Genomic DNA, 15,437 nt, shown 5'->3' with positions numbered 1-15,437 from the left:
ATCTTGAATCGCAGTTGAAAAGTGGTAAACGATGATCCCACTGACCTCCCTATCATTCTTCATACTACTCGCTAGTCCACTGATTAACGGACAATACGATGCCGATTCATCGGGATACGAACTTCGGACTCCCCCTCTCACGACTGATTGGACCCAAAAAGTCGGTACGAACCCCTGGACCGAATATCCCCGTCCACAACAGGTCAGAGATAAATGGCAGAGCCTAAATGGGATTTGGAGGTATCAGAAAGCGAATTCATCTGAAGATATCGATAACGTACCTCAGAACGTGGATGATAAATGGGGTAGGGCAGTGATGATTCCTAGTTGTATTGAAAGTGGCTTGAGTGGTATGTCCCAGGGTTCCTCTTATTTATATTCCCCACTACATATTCATTCCCACCTCGAGATGCTTTATTCTTGTGTAAGCTCGTGTACACTGACAAAGAATATTCTATTTCGAGTTTTTAGGTCTGCAAGTCGATCCGAAAGATAACGAATTCTCTTGGTTCCAAACCAAGTTTGACGTACCTTCAGATTGGAAAGATCAATCTCTACTTGTCAACTTCGGAGCAGTAGACTATGAAGCTACTGTATTTATCAATGTACGTCCATCTCATCCATGATCCAGTCTTTTATGTATGTGCCAACCTATCTGTATGAACTTTTTTATTACTGATAGGGTAAAAACGCTACAACTCATAAAGGTGGATATACTCGATTCGACGCAGAGATCAGCTCGTTGGTCCAATATGGACAGGAGAACGAGATCACCGTTTTCGTCCGTGATCCAACCGATAGTGAGGAACATATCATTCCCGGTAAGTCCGCGCACAGACTGTCTCGCAACGGATTCAGTGGCGACGATGCTGATTGGTATTGTCGTCTTTCCAAAATAGTTGGAAAACAAACCATTTCGCCTAGTCATATTTTCTACACCCCCTGTAGTGGGATATGGCAAAGCGTGTTTCTCGAACCTGTACCGAAAACTTATATTCGTAGAATCGACTTGAGTGGAGATATGGATGGTGTTGGTGAGTTCTGTAGCCTTTCCCGCCTCGTTCACTTCTATTCGATCCAGTAAACTGATCCTAGACATGAATAGGAACGATCAACGTGCACACATCCGATTCATCCGAACAATCTGTCAAACTTTCCATATCAGATTTACAAGGTACAGCCTACGAGACCAATGGAAATACCGAATCATCCTTCAACTTCACTTTACCAGATGTCAAGTTGTGGTCACCTAATTCTCCCACTTTGTACAATGTGACTGTCTCTATGGGCGACGATACAGTTGCGACGTACATGGGATTCAGGAGTATAGGTAAAGGAGAGGTAGATGGGGTTATTAGGCCTTTGTTGAACGGGGATTTCATCTTTGCTTTTGGTACTCTTGAGTAAATACAGGATGATCTCGTATTCTCTGTTTCCTGAACTGACACTGATCAATTACCATACTGTGCATCTACTAGTCAAGGATATTGGCCAGATGGACTATACACCCCTCCTTCATACGAAGCCTTGAAATTCGATTTGAACTACCTGAAGGAATTGGGTTTTAACATGGTTAGGAAACATGTTAAAGTCGAGACGGACCTCTTTTACAGAGCGTGCGACGAGTTGGGTATGTTAGTCATTCAGGATATGCCAAGTACGACGGCGAGAAAGGAGTTCCCACCGAATCAAGACCGTGAGTCGAAGTTTTCACCTCCCGTCAGCCATGCACGTTCACATATCATCGCCATTTCATGGCTGACGTTCTTCCATCACGATTTTAGAACAAGCTCAGTACGTCAACGAGTTGAGAGAGCTAGTCAACTTGCATAAGTCCTTTCCGTCGATCTACACTTGGGTAATCTACAATGAAGGATGGGGTCAACCTGAAGATGGACCTGAGATCAAGCATGCTCCAATGGTGAAAGATCTGGATCCGACCAGGCTAGTAGATGCTGCGAGCGGTTGGCACGATCATGGAGCGGGAGATTACTCTGACAATCATCATGTGAGTGACTGGATACTTGGTTATGTCTGTGTGACTGATTGTGGATTTGACTCGGATGAACTATAGTATCCCGATCCTCAATGTGGCATGCCAAATGCCAAAGACCCCTCAGGTCCCTATGATCCAGCTAGGATAGGTCTTCAAGGTGAATTCGGGGGATTGGGGTATAACGTCTCGATCGATCAGTGAGTATAGATACAACCCTCTCTTCGCTTTGGGTTGTGACTACGTTGCTAACCGCTCCCCTTTTATAGTTTATGGAATGTATCTAAAGCTATCGCGGCTATCAATGAAACGTATGAGATTGACGAAACACTTGAAAAATGGAATTCAAGATCTGTAAGTCGCCCGGGCCGACAGTCCCTCCTATTTCACGCATAAAGAAGGTTTTGCACAGAATCGTTAGCTCACTGAAAGCAAACTTTTCTAGCGCGACCTACTTATCATGTTGCAAAGTCAAATTACCAACTACGCCTGTTCCGGAGCAGTGTGGACCCAGACAGTAGATGTCGAAGGGGAAATCAATGGATTGATGACTTAGTGAGCCCCTCCTTGAATGCAAAGCGATAGAAAGGGGACTGACCGATCATCGATGCATTCTCGTAATTAGTGATAGAAGGATGGAAAGAACCGATAAAGATATTTGGAAGGCAGCCATCTCGGATATATACTCCGCAGCCTCAGGACGAGGAGCCGGCTCTGGATCAGGTGGTAATGCCACTAAAACTAGCAGTAACGACAGTGGATCCAGCACGAATACCACAAAGGCACAATCGAATGTAGCTACTAGCGGATTATCGACCAATGAAAGTAGACAGAATAGTTCTTCGAGGAGCGTAAGAGATCAAATCACATTCAACATGAGCGCATTGGTGGGTTTAGGTGGGATATTGATGAGTCTATAGATATACAGTAATACTCCGGAGGGAATTTTGTATTTAGATATATAGATCGAGCAATACAGGAGAAATCCCAGTACTGTAGTTTGTGTATAATCAGTGACTGGACATACGAGGTAAAGGGACAATTCATCATTTCTGTTCTAGATTCCACACAACACATAATATATATACATGATCTTTGTAATCTACATGAATAGTTCACCCGTTTTTCAGCCTGACCTGATCCTACATCGAATGTGAATGACCGTCTACTTTGATCTCATACAGATCAAACTTTGGTGACACGGATGCACAATGTAAACGACCAAGCTATCTCGAGCACCAGATCAAGAGTATCGTTGATTCCTGTGAAACTCCTTGTTCAGTCATTTGTACAGACGAGTTGAACAGTAACAAGGTTCAAACAGTTGGTTGCATGTTCATATAAGATACAATAAGCCGATCTCTATCTATGAATATCGTGTTTTCAGGTATATATCATTAATTTGGTGTTATATGTAACAGCGGAACTTCTTTCCTTCTTCGTTATCCTCATCTTTCTTTCAAATCGAAACCTTGTATCGAATAAGATATATATAAGAATCTAAAATCGGTAGATCAGAATGCTAAATGATATTATCCTCTGTAAGATCGTCTCTTCTCTTTCTTTCAATATTGATTTCTAATCATCACGTTGACTATGAGCTTTGTTGTACGCTACGACGACTCTGTAATACATCGCAAGTCATCAATTAGTAATTGGACCAACAGTCAACATCAACAAACACGATTGACCGAACTCGGACTAACCTTCCTATCTGTTTGAAGTACCATTCTCTCGCCGTCTGTTCAGCAATAGGCAAGAATGGCCCACCGCGTCCATCTCGATTAACCAGGTTTATACCATTGGCCTCTAGCGATAAACTAGCGAGTTCCTCGAAGGGCACTTGCCAGATCACTTTCAACCTTCTTAATTGGACTTGTAAGATCCGGTTATTCGATAAAATCGATACGGCGTCGTCTCCTGGTAAGTCAATATGGGCAACGTATGAATCGTGGAAGAATGCTCCCGCGTCTGGGATTATCATACCATGTTAGGATCTCTCAAACATCCTTGTATCATTATATATGACACTTACCGAGATCTTTGAGCCATGATTGACCGAGAGCTTCACGAGCAGAGAATGGCTATATAAATCGCACCGATCAGTACGCTTGTACTGAGATGTCTCAGGGCGAAGGATAGATAAATCACATACCCTCAAGACACCGTCCGCAGAGATAAATCTGGGTAATCTAACTCTATCGAGATCAGTCTGATCGAACACAGTCGTGGTGTTTCTTATACCTTCCGTTGAGGAAGATACAAAGTCCATAACTCCGACAACCGGTTTCGTGAATAGACTATATCATATAATACATGATCCGCGTCAGTGCAATATATTCGTGATAGCTACACAAATCAGACTCACCCAACAAAACCTTTACCGATACCCTTCGTGAATCCAATCGCACCTTCTTTCTCAGCACCTTCGATAGGTTTAGACTGATTGGCACGTTCAAGATCAGTTCACGTCGAAAGTTACAGTGCAGGTGCACATAATATTTCCACTCACAGCAACACCCTCAAAAGCACTCGTAACACTATCTGCAAAGGCACTTGCACCAGCAGCTACCCCATATAGAGCATGTTTAGGCTTATTTCTTCTCCTTGTCATTCGTCGTTTGGTTTGATATTCGGAATCCAGCGTAGCAGCAGAAAGACCTTTTCCTATACTACCCGTGAATTTGGTCATACTATCCGATAGACCAAAGACAGTCTTTTTGGCGAAACTCGTAGCTCCCTATTGCCCAATACAAGTCAGCTCAAGTCACAGGCTGTATGGGTTGGACGACTTACTCTTGCAATACCAAGTCCGATATCTTTGTTGCCATGCATAACGATACCTTGATAAGGTTCGTAGAAGATATCCGAGAATCCAGAACTTATATTGTTGAACAATCCTACTGGGTTACCTAAGAAGTCTGCGGAACCTAGTACTCGATAGATTTGAGACATGAACTGTTCTTGATAATGTAGTTGAACACGTTCTTGCAGGGATGGGACACTCAATCGTACATTCTCAAGGAAGAGAGCTCGGAAGTTGAGTGGAGCAGCATTGACATTACCCAATGCCATCGTGAGAGCATTGATGGCATAGTAGAAGGGGTTTCGAGTAGACACTCTGTCCATGGATCAGCTCGATAATCGATTTTGGTCGGGTCTTACTCACTTTTCATCTACGTTGACTCGATCTGTCCTCATGAACGACAATTCAAGTGATACAGGCTGCAATTGCAATGCTTCGAAGAAGACATCGGCTTGGGTAGACGAGATATCTGGTTCAGGGATATCCTTTGGATGTTCGATTAAGACACTATTTCAAAATTGATCAGCTACTCAGTCAGAAGAATGATAGATTGAGCAGCTCACTCATGGGTATCCTCCTTCCAAGCTGCATCTTTGAATTTCACAAAGTCCAGCAAAGCGAACATGAAGTCTTCGTCTAGCTCTACCGTCATTGATTGTAGGAGTATTGTAGCGTATTTGACGAATACGACACCATGAGCTAGTTGGAAAAAAGTCAGCTTCATCACTCCATAGAGAATAGAAAGTTCTATTTAGCTTACATTGATCCTTAAGTACAGCGACCGATGCTTGTAAGGTAGGATGCGATTCCAGCTCTTTTCCATCTTTAGGTACCACAGTCGGGTACAGGATGATAGGGAATAATCCACCGAACAGTTGGTTATCTATCTGTATCCATTTACAGTCCACAAAAGCGTCGTAGTACTGGGGATAATCAGAGTAACCCAGCTTGAGCCCTCTAACCGAGATGTATAACAGTTCATCAGGTCGTTTGGTGATCACTGAGATACCGATACCCTCAAATTCGACTGAAATGTTCAATGAAGCTTTCTCGCTCACTGACACAGTCTCATATGAGCCGGCGGCAGAAGAAAGAGTATCGGAACTATCGGTACGCCTGATACCGCCAGTCGCTCGTCTGGTGGGCTTATATACACTTGTCTCCTCATTGTACGGAGATAGCGTAAGGAGTTGGGAGCCGCCATCAGCCTGCACGTCTACGGATAGAGCCATGGAGCGCTGAACATCAGCAGTCCGGGGTATTTTCATCGGTGGTTGGATACCAATAGCCATCATATCGATCGTGTTTGCCAACGGTATAGGTTCGTTGTTTGGTCCGGCATCGACGAGTAGTCTGATGCGCTTGTTAGTCGCTGTTGGCCAGTCCCAAGCGTAGTCTTGCTCTGATTTAGCCGGGAGATATCGTAGTGGTCGAGTATCCCTTGTACCGTCTTCGTCCTGAGGATATGTAATGGTCAACCTTCTGGTTACGATCAGGATACGAGCATTCAGTCACTCACGACTTGCTGGAATTTAAGCGATAATCCAGTATCATTTCTCAACCTCAATGGCCACTGATCAGTATCTCGAGAGACGTAGATGAAGATGCTAGAGCCTTCAAGGTGAGTGTCCACTCTTAACAGGTAGGTCTTCTGACCTCTGTTGGTAAGCCGTTGTAACGTGATATGCGTTCGACCTATATCCGCCATATTGAAAGGAGCAGACCTATAGCAAACCTCAGTATTTCGAGACCATTTTAGCAAGCGTACATGGCGACTCACCAGCGCAAATTAGGCTCGTCGAAAGCCATGCTGAGCTGAGATGGCGCTTGATGCTGCAATTCATGGATCGGGACCCGTTCTCCGGGTGCTATATCAATAACATTCTGAGTGCTATGTTGCCTGATCTTCAGTGGGTAGGAGAACGTGTTCTTAATCAGGAATCGAGGAGCAATGGTGATGACTTTGGTCAATTTGTACTAGCGATCATGATCAGTTGTCTATCCGCATCTCCACCGATGTACTCACTTTACCGATCCCTTCGGTATAAGACAGACCAACGTAATTATCGCTCTCGCCTGATGCACTGGTCATCACAATCTGCATATCTGCAGATACAGGCTCGAAAGAGATAGGCTAAAATGGCTATCAGCAATGACCTGATGGTATGTGATGCAACAAATGAAGCCCACCTGTGACCACTTCGAGTCATCAACCCTGAGATGTAATCGATTTCGTCGATCTTCACTTGGGAAGCCAAACACTGAAAAGCAGATCGTAAGTCAAGACCCATAACCGCAGATACAGCGAGGTATCACTTACTGAAGGGAGTTGGGGTTTCTCGATGGTAATCATCTAATCGCGATCTTGTCAGTCTTCATACAGGCCGAAACATCAAAATCACTCACTAGCGAACAGATCACGTCCAGCAATAGGTCTTTGTCCTCCCGTCCAAGTCTTAGCAGCTAGGTCGAACGGCAAGCCAGTCTTATTCATGAAGATGAACGGACTGTATACCTGTACCTTGAAAGCTCCACCAGAGTTGGGATATGTGCTATAATTCCGATCAGCAGATGGTAAGTGTGTGAATGGTGATGTAGCTCACAAGTAATGAAGCTTCAACATCAATTTAAGACCTTGCTCATCAGCTAGCTGGAAGTGATCCTCGATGGGTAGCTCGACATCATCAGTGTTGATAATGGCATAGTCACTTTGCTTCAAGTCTAGACCAAAGAATCGGTTAGCCTATATCGACATGGTGCTCCTCAGCGAATCGGCGAACTCACTGGTGTCCTCGGGTGCTACACTCAGTAAGAGCAAGTGGCCCAGTTCGACCGTATGAATCGGACTAGAACCGCCTTTCACCAAGAAATTGCTAGAGCTCAAACCTGTGTTCTTGTCGTGAATTCGGAACTTCAGGTCATATGGGAGAAGATTTTCTAACTCCACTGGAGCTCGAAGGGTCAAGGTCATTCGAGGATATATCCTGTTCATGCTATCAGTAGGATGTCGATAGTAAAGAGGACCATAATTTACTTAGCAGCAGGGTCCTTAGCATTGAAGTTGGCTTGCGCCTGGAAGTAGAAAGCGGGTTCTTTTGGAGTCTGATGTTTACAGCTGATCGGTCGAATCGGCTTGGTGACAAGTTGTTTCCAATGAAGTGGCATCGACCAACTATAGTCGAAACCGAAACCTCCTACGAAGGGTGTATCAGCTATATTCCTTGATCTGAATGTACACGCAGGCTTACGCAATGGGCGCAACCTAAACCTCTTTTCGAAAGCAGCTTCCAATGGTAGAGGACAAGACTCTCCAGGATCAATCCTCATAGCTCCCGAGGACGCTTTGCCGTGCGAGTCAACAACAATCATTTCGATTGGCAAGCTGGTCTGGTTATCTACATTCAGGGTGGATCTGAAAGTGATCACCTTGATATTATTTTCGAGCTTGATTTCACAGGTAATTTGATGCGATACTTTATCCAATCGAGGTCGAAGGGTAAGGATGTGATCGCCTTCTCGATCGACTGAGATGCCTCGTAAAGCTTCCCAGGGGGTATCTTGCAGTTGGATACCAAGAGAATTATGTCGTACAGCAGAGACATTCTACCATCACACGTCAGCATTCCGTCATTATAAGCAAATGACACTCACATCTCGAGTATGTTTCCTATCCTCAAATCGCCAAGGTACATCCGCGCCATCATCAAGACGCTTGACACCAGTAACTTGTTTACTAAGATCCGCTTGTTCAGGCCAAAGAAGTACAGTGAGACCAGTACGATTCCTTATCCTGAATGGAGCATCTGTACCTCTACTTTCTTTCGCTTTATCCTTCTCCCTACTCCAAACGGTCATTGTCGTTATTGCCAACTCGATAAAGGCGGAACTCAGATTGAGCTCCAATCTTTCGCTAGCTGTTAAGCGGACGTTGAGCGGATTATGTCCTGAACCAGCGGAGACGCTGTTGACGCGTAGATCGAATTTCCAAGGATCCATCAATGGCTCGAAGTACGAATTGGTCAAGTTGAAGTATCGGATAGAAGTGGTAATCGAAGTAGCCATTTTCATCTGCAAGGATATTAGCTTAGTAGCTGTACTCAGCGTGAAATGCACTTACATCGCCGGACCAATCATTGATCATCACTTGGAATTCATTGGTAGAAAGGTGAACCATGGGCATTTCTTGTAGATCCCCAACCAAGACAAATTGGAATCCGTTGATACGGGCTTTGAGCTAAATCAAAGAATGAGCTACATCACCCCATGATGTATTCAGCAACGTACCTGTTCTTTCGACACCAAGACATGTGCTTTCTCCATCGATGATCTACGTCTACTAATCGACGACCTTCGACTGACCGAGGCCCTCCTCGAATGCTTGGTAGTCACTATAGCCATATAAGTATTTTCCGTGGAAGCGTCAGCAGTCAAGCTATCCCTTCTATTCTGAGGCGATGTTTGCTCTTGGCTGCCTTCAGGTGCAAGAGCCTTCGTGGCAACTGCAGAAGCTTTGTTGACAATGTCCACGATCAGCATCATATCAGTGTACGAAGCTCTGAATATGATCGGATCAGGGATTTCCACTTCGAAGCTAGACATTTGCTGAGCACCTCGGCGCCTAGTATCCAGCGAAAGAGCTACGTTGAGATCATCGAGGAACTTGACTCGATCATTGGGTCTATCCATTCGTCCGAATGACATTCCGATCCTTTCCACTTTCAACGCGAGGATACTTTGCTGGGAAAGCAAGACTTCCTTGATGGATAGTTGGATAGCTTGGGTTTTCGGATTGGTATCGTCGGCAATGACGATGACGGTAGCATCGATAATTTCCACTCTGAATGAAAGTCCACCACCTTGTTTGGGAGCTTCTTCCACTTCTTCTGGCTGTTCTTCTTGAGCCTGTTGAGCTTCGGCATCAGCCGGCTTCTTAAAGGGACTGACAGCGAATTCAAGTAGAGCAGCCAAAGGATCAACAGCCAGGATGAATCGAGGGCTATCGATGGTCACTATAGCTAGCGCAGATTGATCCGTGCCACCAGCCATAGTATATTGGAACATTCTACGGAAAGGTTAGCAATTGGTCGGGTTCAAATCCAGCGCTTCACTTACATCTGATTGCCCTCATGCGTAGCAGGGGGAATAATATCTCTGAACATGCTATTTCCTGATCTCGTGCTGAGGAACGATAGGGTCTTCAACGAAAATTCAGCTTCCATCGCACCGTCAGATAGCTTCTTGAATCCCAAGTGAGGTTTGACCAGGGCAAAGCGAGCGATGCTGCAGTTTTTCAGATCTTCCGGTACTATAGCATCGTTGGTATAAACTTCCAAAGCAATAGATCCAACAGAAAAGACAAAGTCTAGAGCTGTCCAAAGCTGCGCTGGCCCATTGTTGTCAGACTTGATGACAGCCAGTTCGGGCTCCAAGTTGACATTTGGTTCTTCCTCTGCTGGAGTTTTCACGTTTGGAGTATCGATACGCGACTCTGTAGCTGGAGTGACAGGGAATGACTCGGGATCAATCTCGTCCTCGTCAATATCGCTTAACGCTCGAGGAAGGGATTCAAGGATTCCCATCAGAAGCACGTATTGCCTTTGAGTTAATGACATCTTTACGTCGGACATTTCGGTGGTGATCTATGGGTGCGGTCAGTGAGGGTTCTGCAAGGTGACTGGCCGTATGACTCACCTCCATATCAGCATGATCAGGATCTGCCCGATGGCTAGACCCGCCAGCTTGTTTGATAGCTGCAGTGATAGCAACGTCATCCACCATTTGCAAATGACCTTTCTTCCCATCGACGGTGATCTCGGATGCGACACTAATACCTCGTAAACTGGCGTCGATTGTGCTGGTATCATTGGGATCGTTCAGATATTCGTTCTTCGCTACGACTTCACCCAGTCGAAGGATCAACACATCGGTGGAAGTAAGTCCATCTCGAGGTAAGAGTATGATAGGCGTTTTGATGACCACGTCGAAATGCATCCTTGTAACTTCGGAAGCACGTTGTACAGCAGCTTGCTGGGCAGCATCATAGACCGCCTTCATCCTTGCGAATTTGGTAGCCCAAGTGTATAGGTCCCGTACAGGTCCTTCCATGAAAGTGAACTTGAGCGATCCAGTCCGTAGATGGACCGAGGAATTATAGCCCGGGAAGGTCTCTTTGTCATTGGGGTCAAAGGTCTCGTAGCTGAAGTCGGCGAGTTCTTCTCCTTCGATTGAGAGTAGTTTCTTAAATTCGGGATTTGCCACCGTATCATCAGACAGATCTTCGAGGGTGATGTTGCCCAGCTTGGCACCTATTCTTAGTGTTCCTGCTCGAAGCAATAGAGCGACGTCGGCTGACGGTAAGCCTAGAAGAGCGAAGCGGTTCCCGTTGTTCTCGAGCGAGACTGTACATAGCGCGTGTCAGCTATGACCTCTATCAGAATAAGTCAGATCAGCTTACCTTGGGCACTGGTCAATTTCACTCTGATACGAAGCTTATCGGTGGATTGTGGCTCTTCAGCGGTGTCCATCACTTGTCCGGATTCTGGGTCAGTTGCCTGAGCTGGGGCTTCCTCATCTTTCGGCACGAAAGTCGTCATGATGAAATCGTACAACGACAGGATAGGTTCAGGTGCCAGGGTAATTTTGAAAGTTGATAGCTCAGTATCAATACTGGTATCAACGCCTTCATGCTTCGTCATGAACTCGGGCGATTCCTTCTGAACCTTCAAATATCGGACTTGAAGTAGTTTGAGATCAGATGGTGAATTACCACCATCATTGGCCGAAGACAAGATGGGTCGTTTGTTGCTTGATTGTTCGATCATTGCTAAAGAAACGGATCGCAGGAACAGATCTACTGACATATCGTACTTCCTCAGAGCGAAGGTAAGGCCGAAATCTTCCAGAACGGCATCTGCAAATGCCTTTTCTGATGAGGGTGAGTAAGATTTGAATAAGGATGCCTGAAGTCTACCGACGGAGAAAGAGAATTCAAAGCTGATTTGACGCAAGGCGCTTTTCTGACTCTGTTGTGAAACGTCAGCAGTGATGACTATATACGAGAAGATAGCCAACTCACCTCAGTCTGGTCATCTCTTGCCTCGTAGAATTGGTCACCTTTACCTCCCACCGAGCTACTGTCGTCCTTGTCAGTGACTGTATGATGGGATACGATAGATCTCGAATCATCAAAGTTGTACTCTTCGATTGGTGCGGATCGGAAAACCGCGCGCGATTCCGTATGTGTCAAAGCGGGTGCTGGGTTCTGGGGTGTATCATCGTCACCGAATTTGGGTATCGCAACATCAATGAACTTCATCAACGTTTCTAGCAAGGAAGAAGTCAGCAAACATGAGTCCGGTTGATTTGAACGGATTAACTCACTGTATTTTCGATCAGAGAAATTGACATGTAATTCGGGAAGATGACCAGCTATCTTGAATCTCGTCAGATTCGGAGCATTGACAATAGCGTTCTGTACTGAGAAAGACATGTTGATTCTCTCCAGTACGTGCAGTTCGTCTGCTCCTTCTGAATGGTCTTCCAGAGCATTCATACAAGCATCTATATCGCCTCCCATGAGAAGTTGAGCCGATTGTAGATGTAAGTCGAATCGATCGTACATCAGATCTTCTAATTGTTTATAGTCGTCATCGGAATATTGACGACCTCGTTTACTCTGGACTTCCTTCAGCTTGTCCTTGTCGGCAAGCTTACTTCCAACCGAGATATGACCTGCGTCCAGGACTAGAGTCTGACACTGTTTGACCTTGATATCCATAGGAATGATGATGATAGGTGCATTCATGTCCAGCTGAATGTCCACCGTCTTGTGCTGCTCCAGAGCATATTCCAATCCAGCTCTGGTTTCCTTCCGTATCCCATCCAGAGTCTGTCCAGCAGCATCCAACAGTGCTCCGATCGATTCCAGCTGACTTTCTGGCGGTCTGAAGAACTGCACCACCGCTTCTACATACCCCTTGTGATAGATTATCTCCAAATGTCGCATCTTGATCGTAACGGCATTATCGGCTCTTCCGTCTAATGGGTTCTGTTCAACTTCCATAGTGAAGAATGGATCCGCATCATCCGGTAATCCAGCATCTATATCTGCTACAGCACCATCTATACCACCTTCGACCTCTAAACTCTGCTGGCGAGTTTTACCCTTATCACTCTCCTCTATATCTTTCACACGTACAATTTGAGGATAAAGAGAATCTGGGGTGGTACCATCGTATACTCGGAAACCACCCAGAGCAATCTTCCCTTTCATGGAGTCTGTAAGCTGAACAGCATCCGCAGAGAATGAATCGAATACCAGAGCGATAATATCGTTGTTCTTCCCGTGAGGTTCGGTTCGCAAGGAGAAAGAACCCTTGTTGAGTTTAGCGGATAATCGAGCTTTCATGAAATCTCGAGGGGTCGTACCGACACTTTCGGCAGCAGCAGTCGCATCGTAGTCTATAATATCGTCGATCTCTTTCTTCTCCTCTTCCGACATGCCGCCATCTGCGTCTGTAGTTTTAGCTGATGAGCCCCACACCCATTCCGACCAAGTTTGTTTGTGTGGTTGATTCTTCGCTTTCTCCGCTTCTAGCTTTTTCCTCGTAGCGGCATCCTTCTTCGCCTTGGCCCTAGCGACGGATCGGAAGAAACGGATATCTTCGTAGGATGATTTGGTCTCGATCTCCGCTAAAGCGGTACTCTCCTACTCTAGGTCAGCAAGAGCTCTCGTCACTGAAAGACAAGTAGGTAATACACTCACTTCGGCTGAAAGTTGTTTGCCTTCCGTCAAAGCTAGCTTGTTCACATACAAATCCACATACTTCTTCCTCGTATCTCTTCTCTCACTAAGATAACCCCAAGACCATCTTCTGTTTTTCTCGTGCACTTCTGATCTGATCGCATTGAGAGCAAATTTGAGTCTGGCCTTTGCCGGATTCTCATTGAACTCTTCCTCTGGTGGACGGAATTTGTGGTATTGGTGAGTCCGGCGATAGAAATGGAAGACGTCAACAACCGATAGAGCATCTCTATACTGATCTCTGTCGATCACCACGCCGATCTCGTCGAATATCACCTGGGCGTCTACTTTAGGCATCTCATTGGACATGGTCTTATTGATGATTGCGCGAGCTTCTCCAGTGACGGGTTTCAGGATGTATTGATGGTTGGGTGATCCGTCAAGCTGAGTGCGTGGGAAAATTAGCGGGTTGCATTTGAAGTGCAGTTACTTGATCACTTACCATAGCTTTCAAAGCATCGATCGTACCCTGCCTGTCATCCGGTCCTTTATCTAGACTTCCCGTATCTGTATCAAAGTATACAGCTAATGCACCAAGTTTGACGAGCTGAAGATGGCTCATCAGCAATCGCCCTGATTCGCAACATCGGGGAGGGACCTACCTTGTGGACACCATTCAGACTATTCTGGATGAAAGTTTCTACCCAGTTCTCATCTGTTGAGACAGCCTTGAACTCGTTAAGGGTGATTCCAGCGGCGAAAGGGTGCTGTTGACACGTCAGCGAGCATCTCATCTATGATGGGGCGATTAATACTTACTTCAGGAGTACTACTTCCATCTTCGTATCTGATATGTATCCCTTTTATCTGAATCTGTACATTATCTACGATTTTCGATACTATAGCTCCAATGTACGTTTGTTTGGCTACGATATAACCCCTTGATGAGCTACTATTTCACCTTGCCAATCGGAATAAGGGGGCGGTCGACTTACTCTCATCATTTCCTTCCTGATGAGCAACTTGACTAGCAGCATTATCAACCGCTTCTGCAGATTTCAGTTTATCCTGCTTTGTAGCCTGTTCTACCCTCTCATCTTCTTCCGGATCGACTTTGCCCTGTGGTCTCGCTCGAGCCAATACGTAAACATCATCTATGACAACTTTCACAGGTTGACTCTTCAATGCGTTCCATGGTATCGACAAGGACAGTGAACCGATATCCCCCGCGACGATCTCAACAGGTACGCCGAATCGCTCTAGAAGTGATTTCTTCAAATGCAGATTCTTCAAGTTCACTTGGCCTAACACAGACCAAAACCAAGAACAAGAACAAGAATTAGCTGATGTTAATCTTGGTCTGCTGGTGAGTGTTTCAAGATGAGATTGATGATACATACCAGACCACAAAGATCCATTCAACGCATTTGTGTCTAAATTCTCCACGTATGGACCAACATAGATGTTCAACAGCCTGATGGCAACATTCTTGAGCGCCTGCATGGCCGCTGGACAGCGGGTGAAATGGGTGGAGCGATCTCCTCAATTGGTCTTTGTATCTACTGAGTATATGATCTATGATTCGTTTGTGCTCGACGTGATCTGAATCTATCTTGCTATCGGGCAATTATATGCTCTGAATGTGATTGATGATGACAAGGTGAGGATGGGGAATGGCAATGGAAATCAACCAAGTGATCATCCTTGGTTGTGGTTATATTCTCGTCATCGTCATAACCTCCAATATCGCCTTCTCAGGGTTGAACCGGCGAATAACACGTGAGTAACACGTGGCAACACCCTACCCGTCTTGCATGAATGAATTGGATCCCAACCTAGCACTGTCTGACGGGGTTATCGAAGTTACAAATGATACATGTACATGATACAATACC

The 15,437-nt window shown here is 45.4% G+C and overlaps 2 protein-coding genes across 2 annotated transcripts; one reads left to right on the top strand and one right to left on the bottom strand.

Moving 5' to 3' along the window:
• Nucleotides 1-31: 31 nt before the first annotated feature.
• Nucleotides 32-2,913, top strand: L199_000299 (uncharacterized protein; the record flags this gene model as incomplete). The annotated part of the gene is made up of 11 exons (XM_064886067.1): nucleotides 32-350; nucleotides 472-605; nucleotides 683-821; nucleotides 900-1,034; nucleotides 1,106-1,403; nucleotides 1,479-1,696; nucleotides 1,785-2,008; nucleotides 2,075-2,193; nucleotides 2,263-2,347; nucleotides 2,439-2,548; nucleotides 2,619-2,913. The coding sequence occupies 11 exons, from the start codon at nucleotides 32-34 to the stop codon at nucleotides 2,911-2,913; spliced, it is 2,076 nt and encodes a 691-aa protein (XP_064742139.1).
• Nucleotides 2,914-3,571: 658 nt separating this feature from the next.
• Nucleotides 3,572-15,045, bottom strand: L199_000298 (uncharacterized protein; the record flags this gene model as incomplete). Its single annotated transcript, XM_064886066.1, has 34 exons — nucleotides 3,572-3,617; nucleotides 3,700-3,964; nucleotides 4,029-4,077; nucleotides 4,149-4,293; nucleotides 4,362-4,435; nucleotides 4,506-4,733; nucleotides 4,790-5,114; nucleotides 5,163-5,306; nucleotides 5,363-5,498; nucleotides 5,560-6,256; nucleotides 6,319-6,523; nucleotides 6,580-6,776; nucleotides 6,826-6,933; nucleotides 6,990-7,060; nucleotides 7,120-7,152; nucleotides 7,206-7,351; nucleotides 7,403-7,520; nucleotides 7,584-7,783; nucleotides 7,834-7,993; nucleotides 8,048-8,402; nucleotides 8,451-8,867; nucleotides 8,917-9,033; nucleotides 9,084-9,861; nucleotides 9,912-10,438; nucleotides 10,491-11,197; nucleotides 11,254-11,821; nucleotides 11,875-12,122; nucleotides 12,180-13,506; nucleotides 13,564-13,986; nucleotides 14,045-14,149; nucleotides 14,205-14,309; nucleotides 14,362-14,468; nucleotides 14,538-14,846; nucleotides 14,943-15,045. The coding sequence occupies 34 exons, from the start codon at nucleotides 15,043-15,045 to the stop codon at nucleotides 3,572-3,574; spliced, it is 9,543 nt and encodes a 3,180-aa protein (XP_064742138.1).
• Between the last annotated feature and the right edge of the window lie 392 nt (nucleotides 15,046-15,437).

This window comes from Kwoniella botswanensis, chromosome 1 (assembly GCF_036426115.1).
Source record: "Kwoniella botswanensis chromosome 1, complete sequence".
NCBI classification, from domain to species: Eukaryota; Fungi; Basidiomycota; class Tremellomycetes; order Tremellales; family Cryptococcaceae; genus Kwoniella; species Kwoniella botswanensis.
This window is presented reverse-complemented; position numbering and strand designations above follow the sequence as displayed.